This window comes from Sesamum indicum, linkage group LG11, assembly GCF_026168435.1.
Source record: "Sesamum indicum cultivar Baizhima isolate 11 linkage group LG11, ASM2616843v1, whole genome shotgun sequence".
Taxonomy (NCBI): domain Eukaryota; kingdom Viridiplantae; phylum Streptophyta; class Magnoliopsida; order Lamiales; family Pedaliaceae; genus Sesamum; species Sesamum indicum.
The window spans coordinates 9145415-9162333 of record NC_142667.1 but is presented as its reverse complement, the minus strand read 5'-3'; the positions used below and the strand labels follow the sequence as shown (position 1 = coordinate 9162333).

At 35.4% G+C, this 16919-nt stretch overlaps 2 protein-coding genes across 2 annotated transcripts; one reads left to right on the top strand and one right to left on the bottom strand.

Moving 5' to 3' along the window:
- Positions 1–2992: 2992 nt before the first annotated feature.
- On the bottom strand, positions 2993–10659 carry LOC105173481 (SURP and G-patch domain-containing protein 1-like protein). Its single transcript, XM_011095232.3, has 9 exons — positions 10489–10659; positions 9005–9446; positions 8204–8330; positions 6459–6565; positions 5342–5485; positions 4488–4622; positions 4186–4365; positions 3350–3528; positions 2993–3188 (listed from the first exon to the last, which is right to left on the bottom strand). The coding sequence occupies exons 2-9, from the start codon at positions 9405–9407 to the stop codon at positions 3162–3164; spliced, it is 1302 nt and encodes a 433-aa protein (XP_011093534.1). The 5' UTR covers positions 9408–9446; positions 10489–10659; the 3' UTR covers positions 2993–3161.
- A 1271-nt stretch (positions 10660–11930) lies between these two features.
- Positions 11931–15232, top strand: AGL26 (tRNA (cytidine(34)-2'-O)-methyltransferase). Its single transcript, XM_011095231.3, has 7 exons — positions 11931–12141; positions 12233–12336; positions 13388–13456; positions 13598–13656; positions 13863–13923; positions 14009–14062; positions 14714–15232. Exons 1-7 carry the CDS (start codon positions 11964–11966, stop codon positions 14990–14992), a joined length of 804 nt encoding a protein of 267 aa, XP_011093533.2. The 5' UTR covers positions 11931–11963; the 3' UTR covers positions 14993–15232.
- The last annotated feature ends 1687 nt before the right edge of the window (positions 15233–16919 follow it).

Here is a 16919-nt window from a genome sequence, read left to right as displayed (position 1 = left end):
AACGAGGGCCCCTATGTCTGTCGGTCTATAATTTGATGAAAGGCTCTAGGGCACTTTTGGCTTAAGTCCTCGGATGGAACCTTTGGAGGACTCCCTGGGTATTTTATATTTCTCCTTATTCTTGATTGCTTTATCTTATCACGATCATGACTGCATTTTATTCTTTTTCTTGACAGTGGACATTATGTTCAGTAAGATAATGCGTGATCACGCTTCTGGGGGTTGTGTTGGGGGGATCCTTCCGAATCTCCTAAGGAGACCCTTGCATCTAGTAAGTCTAAAGGGAAACGTCATGTCTCTCCTTCTCCAAGGGTTGTGCTTGGAGGTTCTTCCAAAAAAGCTAGAATGAGTTCCTTGGGTACTCTCTCAATTAGCTCCACAAAACTTTCTTTTGGACCTCCCCCCTCCTTCTTTCAAGGATGAGATGGGTGCCCTCCTCAAGCCTTTTAATGCTTCCTTGGGCTACTTGCATACTAGCTAATTTTTAGAGCAGGAGAGAGGTAGGAGCTCCCCTTTGGTGGCCGAAATTATGAGGGGGACACTGACCTCTGGGGATAGGCACCTCCTGGCCCCCATGTCTTGAGAAGAGCCTGAGATGATAGTCTCCTCATACTTGGTTAAGGTATGTTTTCTTGATTTGATTATTTTTCTCTTTTTGGAATGCTTCTTGATATTTTCTTCGTTCGCAGATGGCCTCCATATGTGAGGAATTATTTTCCCGATCCAAGGAGACCCCTCCATCCCCCAGAGTGAGGCTCAAAAGCAAAAGTTAGATGAAAGGGTGGAACGTCTGGGTGTTAAGAATGCCAAATTAAATGAGGCAAAGAAGGAAGCCACTAGCCATTGCCAACAATTGGAGAAAGATCTGAAAGGGCTGCAAAAACAAGTTGTTGGCCATGAAGGTGCGATCAAAAAGGCGATTGCGAAGGTTGTGCTAGACTTTTCTTCTGGTCCGGATTCTTCATTCGGCCCAAAATCTCTTGCTCTAATCGTGTTTGCATTCTCAGCAGTGGATTGTGCGTTCTCACAAACGATCACAATTGATATTACGTAAAAATGTATAAATATAACGGGATACAATCCTCGATATGCTACAAACTTTCCAATACAATACATAGCCTTCTTTCTAGAGTCCAACCTCCTCACTGAAAAACTGAGGAGGTATATAAAAGATGTGATTCTAGTTTGGTATTAAGAGGGTTCATACTTCACCAATGAAAAAAATACCTTGACAAGATCAATAAGTAGGAATTATTTTGATTTTTGTTTCTACCTCCAAAAAGAAAAAAAAAATAGAGGTAGTTGTTTTGTAGATAACTGATTTCATCTATACTATCATAAAATTGAATGGATAAATTACAATGAGCTATCCTAATATTTAGTATAATTATGAATACCTTTTTTTGAAAAAAAAAAAAAGTAGTTCAATTAGTGAATAATTAGATTAAAAGATTCTGAAAATAAGTAAAATAAAATTTATAGACATAAGGGAATTTTGATCAGTTCACCACAAAAAATAGATAAAAAACTAATGGATTGAGCTAGTTGATATACAGCTGTTAAAATCAAAAGGGCATTCATAATTGTGCAAAAATTAAAAAAAAATTGTTGTAATTTACCTTACTCGAAAAACATCCTTTTGATATTTTCAATCTTTTTGTCAGTCATTTTTTTTAAATTTTCTAAATTATTTAATTAATCTTCGTTTCAATTTCCAGCTTCCTCTCTTATCGACTTATGCATCTCTTTTTCTTTTCATATTCTCTTTTTCAATATTTTTTTCTATTTTTTAAAAATAATAATTAATTTTAAATTTAAAGATAATTATGCACATTTATTTAAAATGCAACGTATACTAGTGTGTAAGCGACAACATTGTACTACACAATGATGATCATATTGATTGTCTCTAATTTTTTACTCGAATTTTATAAGTTCAAATTTGATTGAAAACATAAAATTATGTGTATGTATTATACCATAAACAGTCTCTGATTCAGTGCATTTATGAAGTAATAATTACCAAGACAGACATGTTCCAAACGAAAGATACATTGCGCAACAGTATAATCCATCCTAATCTTTAACAACAACTGGGAATTCATTATACGTAGAATTTGTCTAAAAATATAAATTACATTTTTCTCTAAAAAATATTTTAAAATTATACTTACGCTCCCTCCAAAAAAATTTTACTTACGTCTGATCCCTTTTTTCATAAGGTCAATTATACGTAGAATCCCTTTAAATATGCGAAGTTACACTTTCTCCAAAACTCATTTTGCAATTACATTTACACTCCTTTTGAAAATTCTCCATTTACACTTGACCTCCTTCTGTTAGAATTTGAATAAGAAATACAGACATTAATTTTGCTCCTCACTAGATATTTCCATGTATTTTTTTAATTTATTAAAAATATATGTATATTTTTGTCCAAACACTAACGAAAAGAAATCAGATGTAAGCAGTGAATTTTTTAAGAGAATGCAGGTATAATTTTAATATTTTTTCGATGGAAGTGTAATTTCGCATTTTCAGAAAAAATTCAATTATAATTAATTCTAATAATAATAAAGAAAGTCCACAACCTTCTCTATGATGTAATAGTTGGTGTATCTTTTCCGAATATATTTTGAGAAATTAGTCAGCTGATATGATACTGCAGTGGATGGGGAATTGATATAGGCATCAACATCTTTCTACTCTATTCTTTCTACGTCTATTATTGGTGAGAATCTGTTTCGAGTTCAACCCTTTGCTCTCTTTATCTCCAGAAATAACAAGAATATGCGCATTTTCATGTAGGGCAACCTAAATTATGCCTTTCCTAGGGTTGGTGTTTGCATACTCTATTCACTTGATCTTTAACCTGTGTTGTATAAAACGAAGCAAAGGTTAAGTTTTAAAGAACAGAAAGCAGCACCTCGGAGACCGATCTAAATAAGTACCATTAATTTGTGAAGAGGAAAATTTAGCCGAATACTCAAAATGGAAATAAATAAAAAACCATTTAATTGACACAAAGTTGAATTGAATTCATCAGTTTCAATAGTTGGAGAACATAACTACACTTGCCATCTTAATAAGAGGTACCAAAAAGCAAGCAGCTTCAACTACAAGGAAGTCTGATTATTCTCCAGCAACTTCTTGAAAAGTCATCAGTAATATGCTTTTCTTGGATTGTTCTGCAAAGATTTATATATTCAGAGAGGGCAGGGGGGTTAATAATTCAGCTGGAGATAAGTATGTTGCGGCTTAAGGGCACGTACAATCAGGGAAAATATTGATAACAAAATTAACTGCATGCCACATGTTGGTAACTAGATGAGAAGTATGAAAACCATACCAAAGGATTTGGCCTGTGTCGATAACCAAGCATCATCCGCTTCTTATACTGTTCATAGATGTCATCTTCAGCAGTAACCTCGCCTGGAGCGTGTGCGCCGACACCCAAGTTATCCTTTTTAACATCTCCTGCCATAATAGGGGTTGCAATTCCACTTCTTGAGCTCCCTAGGCCCTCACCTGCAATTTTTACAGTCCAGTTAATGAAACAAGAATTCATTCACTAATTGTTCAATCTATTCATATGCAATGCAATCCAATACTGAATCCACCTGCGGTGACCACAATCACCCACTAGCATGCAGTTAAAGGGTGCAAGGAGATGTTTGCAAGTACTGTTTCCAGGAAGGGCAGGCAGCTAACACCTCTCAAATGTAAATTCTTATTTAGTATTTATGATCATGTTTTTCAACCAAAGCAAATTGCCATCTCTGCAACTTTGACAGAAATGATATCACCTTTGATAATAATCATCCTGTTGAACATAACCAAACTTGAAGAACAATCGCTCCTTGATAAAAGCATCATCGATATAGTTAAACCACTAATGTCGTCATATCCTGTGGGTAAAACATGCGTCATACCAAAGTACCTTCATTTTTGGACAATTTTAATACACATTTAGTGATGGATCTTCACCTACCAGCACTAGCATAGATAAGCTAATTGACTACTGTAAGGTATTGTTCAAAAGGGAGTCTAGAGAGATCCTCCACAAAAGGATATCTTAAAGAACAGTCAGCAAAAGGTAAAAAGAGAAACAAAAAGTCCAAGAAAATACTAGCACTAAAGGAAGATTGCAGTTATGTGATGCTTAATGTAACCAGCTCCCTTTACCTTCCTTCCACCCCATCTTAGATAAAAGTCTGTGACCGACATTATCAGCCTGAATTTTAGCTTTATCTGCAGCCTCCTGCGCAACTTTCTGTGCAGACACGTCATTACAGGTAGCCAAGAACTTCTCAAGCTCTTCAGGAGGAATATAATCTCCCATATGATGCCCTTTCTTCATAGGAGCTGTGTAAAGTATTATGCAAAAATCACCCGTATAAATATGAGAAACAGTGATATTCTAGATGATGTCAAGCATAACAATTGAATAGGAAAAATTGAATATAATCATTAAAATCTGTATCAACCTTGGAGGGAAGCTGGCGGGGGCATCTCATCTTTTGAGGGTTTAGGCGGCCTCAGCTTCTCTTCTTCTGCAGCCTTCTTCATGTAATATTCCATCATAGCTATAGGGTCTGAACCAGTTGTGGCACTTGATTCACCTATAACCAATTGGCACAACTAGGATGAGTCAAAGACAAAAACAGACTCGTCCTAGCCCGGTAGGCATAAAAAGGACAAAAACATTCAGGGACTTGTTCTATCCCAGTAGGCATAACAAAGTACGCCATGTACATTTCCGAAAAATGAAAAACGAATGCCGGGGGAGTGAAAATCGATCACATATATGCACAAAAAGAAGTATTAAATCCTTTAGCCCGAATACCAGTCATAGCTAAAGAATGGAAAAAATATACTATAACTACATTTTCAGTACTCCTCATACTAGGATACAAACACATCTTTGACCCTAGGGAATTCCTCAATGAATTATACATATGAACCACACACAGGAGCCTGGATGAGTCCACCACCTGAAGGCCCAACATGTTGGACAGTTATAAACAGCATGTTTGTTTCCAGGTAATTACAGTTTTTTTTTAAAGGGGAAAAGGTCCAAAAACTTTCTATAGTTGCCCTATAATCCTATCTCCAAAAAATCCCTAAACTGAAGGAGGGCTTGCTACTGTAACCATCTTTCCCTCTTGATTCAATGCATCCATAAAAATAGAACAAAAGACCATAACTTGATCACAGGAAAGGGGGTGGGGAGGAGGACGATGAGGATTTCAGCATTGTTAATAATCTCTCCCTATTGATGCAATGAATGCGTAAAAATACACCCAGTTGGGGTTGGGGGAGAGGGGTTTGCGAGAAGTACCATGTCTTCCTGTCGTTTGTGATGATGCATGGGAAGATCCTATGTTCTCTGTGGCCTCGTATAGAGCTGAGGCAGGAGTTTGATATTTCAATTGCTGATGGTGGGGTCTCTGATAACCAGCTGCTGAATTAGGAGTTGTAATGCCTAAACCACCAGCAGATTCAACAGGTCCATATTAATTAAACAACCAATCAGAAAAGAATGGTGATGAATGCAAAAACTCATTTCATGCTAATTTAGTTGTTATTTCTGTAACACATGCGACATGGTCCCTTCGTAAAACATGACAAATGACCAATCAGGATAAAAGTGATTAGATACAAAACAATATCCACTAATCATGTTAATCAACAAAGAGAACTCCTGGTTTTCTATGTCCAATATTTTTAAATTGAGTTAGTCATGCCAACAATATAACTCGCATGTGTTATTTCTGTAACACATGCGGGATGGTCCTGTCGTAAAACATGACAAATGACCAATCAGGATAAAAGTGATTAGATACAAAACAATATTCGCTAATCATGTTAATCAACAAAGAGAACTCCTGGTTTTCTAAGTCCAATATTTTTAAATTGAGTTAGTCATGCCAACAATATAACTTGCAAAATGCAGCTGTAGCCAGGAATGGAGCAGAGGTGAAGGTGTAGGGCAAGATTTTACTCAGCCAAATTTTTGTGCTATCTGATTTTTGTATATAATCAATCCAATTTCTTCTGAAAGAAAGCATTATTGACCACTATAATCAGAGAAATAAAAGAGGGATGCAATTGGTCTTCACTTTACTTCCTCTGACAAGTCACTTAGTTTTTAATCTCGACATGGTCCTCGATACAGCAGAGCGTTGTGCAACAGTACCCACATTTCACATAAGTAATACCATATAAGTAGGTGACACTAGGGGCTGAGGTAATTTTGATTGCAGAATTGCATGATACAAACTGCTCAACAAGGAGAATATCAGTGCAATGCAAGATACTGCAAATGGCTTCCCAAAAACTATGCATAACAAATTCATAATTATCTACACAATATGGAATTGGTCATATTCCCTGGATACTTCTCTGCTCAAAGAACTTCAATGTTTCCAAAGAAACTTCTGAATCAATACACTGACCACTTTGTGACACTTGGGAATCCCTGGTTTGGGACAAAGCCTTCTGTTCTTCATTAAGTCGATATTCATAATACTTGTAATCTGAACAACTTTCATCAAATAAAAACCTGCAGAAAATGAAATTGATTCAAACCATGGACGATAAAATCAAGGAGAGTTACAGACAGTTCGTTGAAACTTTAAGAACATATAGCACGCAATATTCCTTAGCATATAAGTTGTCATACCCAGAAATAAACAAAAATCACAAAAGAAGGCTATTGCATAGGCAGCTCCATTTTCTGGAGGTGATCCAGAAGTAATACAAAATACTTACATACTTGAAACCACAATGTTTGTGTTAAACCACTTGATCATCACATTGTATAGTGGTCCCATAATTAAACAATAATCTCAAAGCATTACCGTGCATAAACATAACCATGAAGAAGGAAAAGGATGAAGTCGAAAAGGACCAAAGAATCTGCCACTAAAATTTAGAGCTTGCAATCAACGAAAGAGAAAAAGAAGAAGCTGAAAGATGGGCTAGAAAAAGAAAATTTATGGGAAATAACAGTCCTAAGTAAAAAAAAATTAAAAAGAGAACAAAATACAATATTAGCAAAATGAGAGAAAGAAAAAGTTTGTTAACAGCTGGTGTACACGCCATTATCATTCTGAAAACCTTGAAACAAGTGAGAAACCTTAAACAGAGAAAGGAAAAATCAGAGACCTATAAAATCTTTTTGTGACAACATTGACTCAATCGGATAGAAGCCTAGAAGGGGCACTAAATTGTGAAGAACGGACAGCAAGTTACCTTCCCAAGGTGACAGGGGCCAGATCTCATTCTACAGTTTATCCTGGCATGTCTATTGCCTTAATACTCATATGAGGCACAAAAAGGTTTCAGAACAGGTAGTTCACCAACACAAGGAAAACTTCCAACATAAGGACTCCAGAAGTTGGACATTTGCATAACAACTACCACAACAATAAAGATCCATGTGTCTTTAATTAAATAACATGACACAAATGGATGGTAATCATGCTTAAGACATAGTTATTCCTAATCATACCAAAAAGAAAAATCTAAGCTGTTCTGAAGTACATATCTTGGTTTATATTTGATGTATCTGGCTTGCATAGTTGAAGTTTAAAACCAGTTATTTACTGAATCGAGTAGTAGATATGCTGGTAATCTAGAAATTCATCATTTTGACAATATTATCATGTCTATGGTCTCATGTTAGAGGAAGAGATGACAATATCATCATGTCTATGGTCTCATGTTAGAGGAAGAGAAGTCTCTATGATGCTTTTTCTTTTGGATAAAGTATTAACAATTATCGCATACACATGACTTTGGAACAAAGTTCTTCAAATGGCATAATTGGATTCCATTTTAAGGGGGTCTATCTACCAAACAAGCATATTTACCTCTCTCTAGAAACAGCAGATATTAAACAACACTATGCATTATTGCTGACATCATGTTGAACATGCTGGAAACCCAAAATTAATAAAAAGGAAAAAGGATTATGCTCTTTACTCTACAAGGCGTACTGGTTCCTAGAAAAAATAATTCAAGGTAACAAGAAGATGGTAGTATGAATGAATATACTGGGGGCAAAATATAGTATCTGCTTCTGCCTACAGAAATATAATTCTGAGAAGCATGATGACCGAGAGATGCACAACAAAGGTAAGAAGAACTAAATGACTTCTACATAAATAAAGAGACATAAAAAGTGAAGTCTACATACTTGAAGGGGGTATCACCAGGATTTTTCTGTCTTGTTACATGCTCAAACTGCCTCCCATTCTTGGCCACAAAACTTGCTAATTTGTCAGCAACATTCCTCACTGTAGGATCACTTGGGGAAGGTGGTGCTGCATGTCACTTAAAGAACTGATTAAATTACGGACACCATGAAGAAGTGAGTGTTAATTACTCTTGTAGCAGGCCTGCCACATATTCAAATCTTTCAGTGAACATCTCTTTTGACCAACTTCGATAGGTGGTTAAGTAGAAGTTGCATTAATTGGGTAAAAGTAAATGAAGAATGTTATGACCTATTTATCTGCCAATCAGAGAAAAGAACCCCCAGGACAGTGCCGCAGAAGCCATGTGTATTGCATCACTAGAAATTTTAGCAAAACAACCTAGCAAATAATGATCTAACTAATTGGCTCAGGCAAGTTAGGCTTACAGGGACCTCCAATCTAAGTTATCAGTGCTTAGACCAGCAGTGTCGGAAAAATACAGGGATTAAACAAAAGGAACAAAGATAAGTTACATAACTAAGAGAAGTGACTCCAGGCAATACACTAAAAGCTAAACGGTGCATGATGAGTGCAGGATGAATGCACAATGTGTCTCAAATGACAGAATTGATGAGGCCATAGCCTCAGGTATGTCAAAGTCAAATGCTCCAAGCTTATTATAAGCATGATCCTGAAAATTCTTCCCAGCGGAAGATAAACAATGTATATATATATATGTGATCCAGTTAATTTCACTCCCAGTGAGCATATAAGAATAGATTAGCAAAAGAAGTTATTACCAACATCAGCTAGTCTGGATGACTGATCAGAGGCATCAAGCTGGGCCAACTTTGGCCGCTTTACTGACTCACGACCTGGAGAATTTCCAGCATCTCCTTCATCTTCATCCTCATCTTCACCAAACTTAATAGGGGGTGCGACAAGTTTTGACTTTTGTTTCAAGCTGAATGCAAATTTTCCATTTGAAGGAGCTTGTACTGTTTTCTGGGAGCCATTTGGCCTAAAGTTGATCGTTGTTTTACTAATGACAGTCTTCGGGCTCGAACTTACAAACGAACTTGGGCCTGACCTAGGTTTCTCCAACAGTTCAACCTTCTTCTCTTTCTCCTGTTGAAGCTGTTTGAACCTCTCCATGAATGATCCATCATTAACAAATAAGCCAGGATCTTTTGCTTTATCCATAGCCTAAAACCAGGTGTGTTCCCTGCTTACAATCAGCCACTGCATAACGTGCAAGGTCACAAGATAGTTAGCCACACAACTGACTCCAAATAAGCAGCATTCTCAAGTATTAAGATAAAAAATAGTTCTTATCCTGAATTACAATAAAATCCTAGGTGTCAAATATACATATGTATAACTCTGCCAGTGAGCAATGGAAGTAGGAAATAAAAAACATAAAAACTGCATCAAGGAAACAGCTTTTTTAAGTACCTATCTGACAACTTTCCAGTGACCTGTAACTGCAGATGTTTATACATAGTTGTTTTAAATGCAATCTTCTAAATATCAGGAAAAAGACAAATGAGAAGTGAAGGAAATGAAAACCAATACTACTCCTCAAGATGCCACCTCAAACCTTCGCTATCGTAATGAAGATGCCTTCTTTCTTAATTTAATGAAGACGAATCCATTCTTGTGGGCGTAATATATTCCATAAACGCCAATTTTTCAACCAAATAAAATAACCATTTGAAAATCTAAAGAAACAGCCATGTACAAATAATATTCCCAATGACTCTTCCCTATATGTGTAATAAACAAGAAAATAGATAAATAGAAGAATGCAGTTGAGAAGAATTAAAAGAATCTTAGCTATCCTAAAAGTAAAGGGAGGAAAGAGTCTCCACAGAAACATAGATTCAATCCAATGGATTGACATTCAACCAAGCATGCATGCCGTCGGTACACTTCTTAGAACATATGCGTTTCAACAACAGAGATCCACCAAGAAAACTTTACTAGAAATATAAATTCTAGGTTTAAACCCCTTAAAATCACTAATCGTATCAACACTCCATCCAATCATACACCAAGCCAAAAGATAAGTTTATCAAACCCCCTCAACTTAATTGATCGTTTCAATCTAATGCATGAAAAAAAATTAGATCAACTAAGATTGATTCATTTAAAAACCCCAAGAGATTCAATCCGCGAACAGTATTACCAACACGACAAAAACAATGTACCCAAAAGAATACAATCTAAACCCTGAATTTGGAAAACAAAACAAGTCCATCAGCATCGGCAAGCCTTTGCTTACCTGATTAAAGGTGCACTGAATCGATTAATTGCAGTGCGATTGATGAACGAGAAAAATCGGAACCCTAATCGAGTATATTTGGAGAAAAGTCAGTCGCACAAAATTAGGGCAAGCGTTCTTTCGTGAAGAAAATGTTTTGAGGAATGGAGAAAGACGAGTCTACATTGGACTTCGCTTATCATAAATTTTAACGAAAATTACTATGATTGGAAACGGGCTGGGTTGTCAAGCTCAAGATCCGACCCGTACAGATTGTTTTTAAATTGGGTTACGACTTACGACCCATTTAGATCTGATTGATTGAATTCCTTAGACTCGATTAAAATAAAATTAAAATAACTAAAAAATATTTTTTAAAAAAATAATACTATCTTAATTTTAAAATAAGAAAAAATATTAAATTTTTACTTAATCTATTTCAAATTTAAATTTTCAAAATATATGTAACTTATGTATATATTAAAACCTAAAACTAGTTTTAAATTATTATTTTTATAGTAATATTATTTTATGCATTATATTTAAGTATAAATAAAATCCACATACATTTTTTATATATGTATTGTACATTACATATATATATATATCATAAAATATCAAAATTTTGTATTTAACCGCTTAATGCTTGTTGGTTCAAGTGACAGAGATGGATGACTTCCGGTCATATCGTTGAGTCCAACTCCATACGGCAGCATGGGGGCTGTGTTGTCATGTAATTTATACGTATTTTCTATAAGTGATCTATGATTTTAGGAGTATAGGTATGCTTATCAACCTTTTTTCTCCAAATAAAAAGTCCGAAGGGGGCAACTGTTTTATATCTATTCATACTATTAATTAAGTGGGAACAACCCATAATAAACCATTCAATTGGTTTCATTTTAATCAATTGAGCTCTATCGACCTTTTTAAATAAATTATTTTATTTAATCGGACTATATCCGCCACTTTGAAACTGTAAATTAGGACTTGTTTACTTAGTTGGATTGGATCTGATATTCTGTCCAATTGAAGATTGTAACTTGTTTGTTTGCTTCACATTACTTGACTCAAATATTAATAACGGACATTCGGGGATTTGGCCTGTCATATTTGGACAAGTAATGCACCCAATTTGGTGGGATTATAAATCTTTTTGGTTATAGATTAAGTTTTCCTTACCCCTATTATCCAAAATCATATTATGTTATTTAAAATAATTATCATTGCATGAATCCTATGTGGTTTGAAAATATCATTACAAAATAATTGTTCACGTTCGTTATGTAATATATTATTTTTCTTAAATTGTATATTGATCAAAATATATGTGTATTGCACTTGTATTCATATTTAATTGAGTCGGGTCCAAATTAATTTTTTTTTATTTACTTTTTGCTCATTCTTCTGTATAGAATATTTTTCATATATATATATATATGTTTCACAATAAACATGAAGTGAAATGGAGATAACAAAACAATAGCGGGCGAGAAATGGATGTAACGGGCCTGAGAGCCCTAAACGCGATAACCTCGGCATCTTTGCTGCACTTCCGCTCCAGAGCTTCTCCGCCTCTCCGCCACCCGTTTTTCTCAGTTCAATGCATACCCAATACTTCCCACTTTCCTCGTTCCCTTTCCTCTTCGGGCTTCTCCGTGCTATGCTCTCTATGTATATCTGCATCCTTTTCACTTTGGAGCAATTTGGATTGCCAAAAATGACGTGTTTTTGTCTGAATTGATTTTTGCTTGGGCAATTGCAGCTGAAAGGTGTCGAGCGGATGCATCGCCAAATGGGTTTGGTGGGGCGCCGAGCGAAGTTCCTAAGAGCAGAGAGTTTCTTCAAGTGGTGCTAGTGTCGCCGCAGGTATGCTGCGCTTATATGCGTGCTTGTGATAGTAAGTGGTTTTCGAGTTAGACTTCGACAGAGTTCATTCTTCATGTACCATTTTGGTGTCACTATGTGTTTGTCAGTTGATTGAGTTCCATGTTGTTGCGAAGTGGCAGCATTTGATGGGCGTGTGTTGCAGTACGTGTTTAGGTTGATTCGGTGAATTTGGTTGGGTGAATTTGTTTGAGAAGAAAAGGAAGTGAAAAGTGACTTCTTTTAGTTAATCTTGTTAACGGAGTTCGAATTGCCTCTCCTTCTCGCCAATTTTCGTTCACTGTTGCTATGGGGTGTGGATTTTGGTCGGAGGGTGGGGGGATAATGTGCTATTTCCTAAATGGTACGGTTACTGTGGATGCTGAAATAGCCTTGAGCAACTTTGAGAAAAATGAAAGTTCTGGTAATTTTCCAGTTGTTGATGTGAGAAAGATGCCAAAAGAGGGGTAGATTTTCGTGTGAACTAAAAGTATTCCCCACTTGACTGAAGAGATTGTGGTAATTTAGGATTTGAAGCATTTCTTGCACCAAACATGCAGTATATTTCTATTAAGGAACCATGATTGAGTATGTTAACACTTCAAAAGGTAAAAGAAAATAAGTCGTATAGATAAAGAAATGGAATATACAAAAAGATGTACTTCTTTCGTCCTGAACTGAAGATTGGCTACCACCCATCTGATATTCTAAAGTTCTTTGGACATATTAGACCTAATATTTTGTTACTGGTTTTTTCTTGAGTTTTGTATTGAAAAGAGAAAAACACGGAATTAGATCAAGTTAACATCCCGTTTATCTTATGCTTTTGTTCCCTAATTTATCCTTTTAATATAGTATGATATATCAAGTGAATTGTTGAATAGACGTCATTATCTTTAGCTCCATGTAATATTTGATTGCATTTCCTATGAGAAATTTTACGTGTACGGTAGGATTGGTTAGCGTTGTAAAATTCAAAGCTGATGCCTTCTTTTGAACTGGAGACACTTAAAAATCTGAAGACTGGGTTTTGGATGTGTCTTGTTCTTGATAGATTCCTGGAAACACAGGATGCATTGCCCGAACATGTGCTGCATCAGCTGTCAAATTACACTTAGTTGAGGTAATTATTTCAAACTTTTATCAGTTTTCATTGATGGATGTGGACCTAGATAAAATGATCTAAAAGTTACTTTTTCTACCTCTTACTACCTGCATGCACTTTTCTAGTAAGGTTTCTTATTTCACCTCTTTGCTGCTTCAGCCATTGGGGTTTCAGGTTGATGATGCAAAGTTAAAGCGTGCTGGACTTGATTACTGGCCGTATCCTTTTGAATTTGGATATTAGCGTATAAGCGTGTGTTTTACAACTATTGAAGTGAACGCTCCCAGATACAAGGATCCTCAAGAATTATGGTTGTCGTGGATAATGAAATCCCACTTGAATTAATGCACAACTTCAATAAATTCTGTAGATTTTGAAGTTCATGATTCAAGATTATGCCAAATGATTTAACCCTTTACGTTAGATATGTTGTTGTAAAGGTGCACAGTTCATGGTCAGAGTTCAGTGAATACTTCAGGAAACAGGTTTCTCTTTATCTTTTCTCAATAGGAATTAATACAATATATTATTCCGCTTACTGAATGCATAAATACCTTCTTGATCATGTAGGATGGGGAGAAGAGGTTACTAGCATTTACAAAGAGAGGGACGAATATTCACTCTGTAAGTTTTTCATACATTATTCCATTGTTCTGGTTTCAGGCCTTTTCTTTTAAAAGTACTTGGAACCAACAGTTAAAAATGCATTAGGCAGTGTTTTGTCTGATAAAGGAGATGGGAATGAAATCAAAAAGACGAATACAACCCTCTCATTTCAGGCATAACAATTCTCTAGAGGATCCATACACTGGAAAGTCTTGATTTCTGAGAACTTGATATTGGTCATTCCCTCATATCATTGTTTGGCACTTGCCACATTTGAATAATACTGTTTTGAAGTATTATACCTTGTGAGAAATAGCAAGGTACTATATCTTTGCCCTACACTCCGTAACAACCACTAACTGGTAGCTAGATCATGAATCTGACCCTAGCCATATACACCATTCTAACGAACCCAGCCTCCAACTATAGCTACATCATGAATCTGACCCTCACAACCATCCCTTACTCTGCCATGGTTGTTCTCCTCCTCCGATCATTGAACCTCTCCTCTGTCATACCTTTCTCTTTTTCACTAACGTTTCGTACTGTCTTGAAATTGCTACTGCTCATCCCTCCTGCCGAGTTTAAGAAAACCCACTAGTGCTTACACATTCCTCCTTTATGATGAAGAAAAGATTGATTTCTGAAACATGAGTTCGCCCCATGCAGGAGTTCACCTACAAGAAGGGTGATTGGCTTGTATTTGGCTCAGAAACAAGTGGTTTACCACCTGAAGCCCTACTTGATTGTAAGAGCGAATTGCTGGGTGGCGGTACCATTCGAATTCCCATGGTCGAAACATATGTTAGATGTCTGAATCTATCTGTGAGTGTTGGCATTGCTTTATACGAAGCTTCTAGACAGCTCAACTATGAGCAGCTGCAAAATCCATCTGAACCTTGTATCAACAGTGAGACACCCTTTCTAACTGAAGACATTTTTGCCTAGCTTTTCTATATCAGAATCAGATTGTGTATGCAAGTTGATTTAAGTTTTTTATTTTTGTTGGGCTTACACTCCCAGAACCATAACTTTAGGTAATGAATTTGGGAAAAAGTTCTACATAGGATAAGCAGAACTGGTGTGAAGCTATGTGTTCACACTTGAACATCAAAACAATTGAGTCTTTGTACCTGGTATGGACTTTTGCTCTTCTCTTCAAAGCAAGTTCAATTTGTACTTAGCAAAGTTGAGGGTTCATGTACTTTCTCATCCAGTCAATATTTCTTTGACTGTTTCCTTTCTTCTTTCCCTTCTTACTGATAAATTCCGACGATGATTTACAACATCCATCGTGTACATAACCTTTGATTCGCCTGCTCGCACTCCCCACCCCCCCAAGAAAAATAAAAATAAAAATAAAAAAACAGACGGAGAATAGAAATATCGTACACTTAACACTGAACTACTTATGAAACAACGGAGCAACAGACTTTTTGACTCAATCTGCATCTTCTAATGGTATTATCTATGATTTTTTTATCAATGTCCTCAGTCCTCAGTTTTTATAGAGTTTATAAAGATTCTATACTAAATTATAAAAATAATAAATTTTTGGGTACTATTTATTTTAAATAATGATTCAAATTATGTTTTAGGGTAATGATTGTAATAAATATATTTTTAAAAGTGTAAATAATAAGAACATTTTCGTCATAAAAAAATTGGTCTGTATCATGAGGGAGCATTTTGTTATATACTTTATAATTTAGGGGAATAAATACACTTCATGCATAGTTCAGGGCATCAGAATGTATTAAACCCTAAAAAGAAAGGCAGTTTTTGTTGTATCGATAATAACCTTAAGTTGGTTTTCTTCTCTCTCTCTCTCTCTCCCTTTTTTTTATTTTTTTTTTGAAATACAATATGTTGATTTATATACTTTATTCTTAGTTATAATATATTTTAAAGCGTGAAAGATTATTTCGAATATGTACCAAGCACTAGAAAAAATATAATTTTTCACTACGATAGTCAAAAGAAGAAAATCATGGCAAATACAAATCAAGCACGGCTTCAACAACTATTAGCCGTTGTTTCTGCAAGTGTGGTCAAAACCATGACAAATATTTGGATATAACTAAAAATCCTGGCGAATAATGATTAATCAGTATAAAAATTTAAGTTTTCGCTTTAGTTTTGTTTATTAGTGGTTATAGTATTGATTTACCACGAGTTTCAATCATGGTCATTTAAAGTACAACAAAAACTTAATATTTTTGTAGTGAAAAGACGATGTGCTATGATAGTTAGTATATATAAAATATGAATGATATGATGGGTTATTTGCTATAATGCATAGACATTTCAAAAAATTACTTAACGCAATATCAAACAAGAACACACCTTGAATATATATATATATATATATATATATACATATGGAGATTGAAATAAACACAATGCATCTTGTGTGGTGAACTGACCTGACTGATTCGTCCACCAAATTCTATCAGCTGAACCCACCTGAGTAATGACTCCTATGGAATGCCAGTTGAAGAGGGTCTTGTAGGATATTTTTTTTTTCTTTTTTTAAACTAAGAGGGATGAATAATTATTAATTAAAATAAATTGATTATAATGATTCATATCAAATATCAATATTTAACAAAGATTATTATAATATTAATTACAATCATTCATATCGGATACCAACGTTGATTACAATAGAATCATGACATATTATTCAATGGATACAATATCCTACACATAAGACGTTATTCGAACTCATGACCTCTAAAATCATGAAATATCGATTTCACCAATTGAACTAGGCCTCATTGGCCGTTTGTAGAATATTTATGGATTGTAGGACCAACCTGGTGCCAAGAATCCGGCCACAATTAGAATGTACAACCATCTCTAATGTTGTACT

Coding starts and splice junctions, on each gene's coding strand:
- LOC105173481 (XM_011095232.3), bottom strand. CDS start 9,407: ATGGATAAAGCAAAAGATCCTGGCTTATTTGTTAATGATGGATCATTC. Junction 5,486..6,458: donor TTCCCAAGTGTCACAAAGTG/GTCAGTGTATTG, acceptor CTGGTGGTTTAG/GCATTACAACTCCTAATTCA. Junction 3,529..4,185: donor TAAGATGGGGTGGAAGGAAG/GTAAAGGGAGCT, acceptor TAAAAATTGCAG/GTGAGGGCCTAGGGAGCTCA.
- AGL26 (XM_011095231.3), top strand. CDS start 11,964: ATGGATGTAACGGGCCTGAGAGCCCTAAACGCGATAACCTCGGCATCT. Junction 12,337..13,387: donor TGGTGCTAGTGTCGCCGCAG/GTATGCTGCGCT, acceptor TGTTCTTGATAG/ATTCCTGGAAACACAGGATG. Junction 13,457..13,597: donor TCAAATTACACTTAGTTGAG/GTAATTATTTCA, acceptor TTGCTGCTTCAG/CCATTGGGGTTTCAGGTTGA.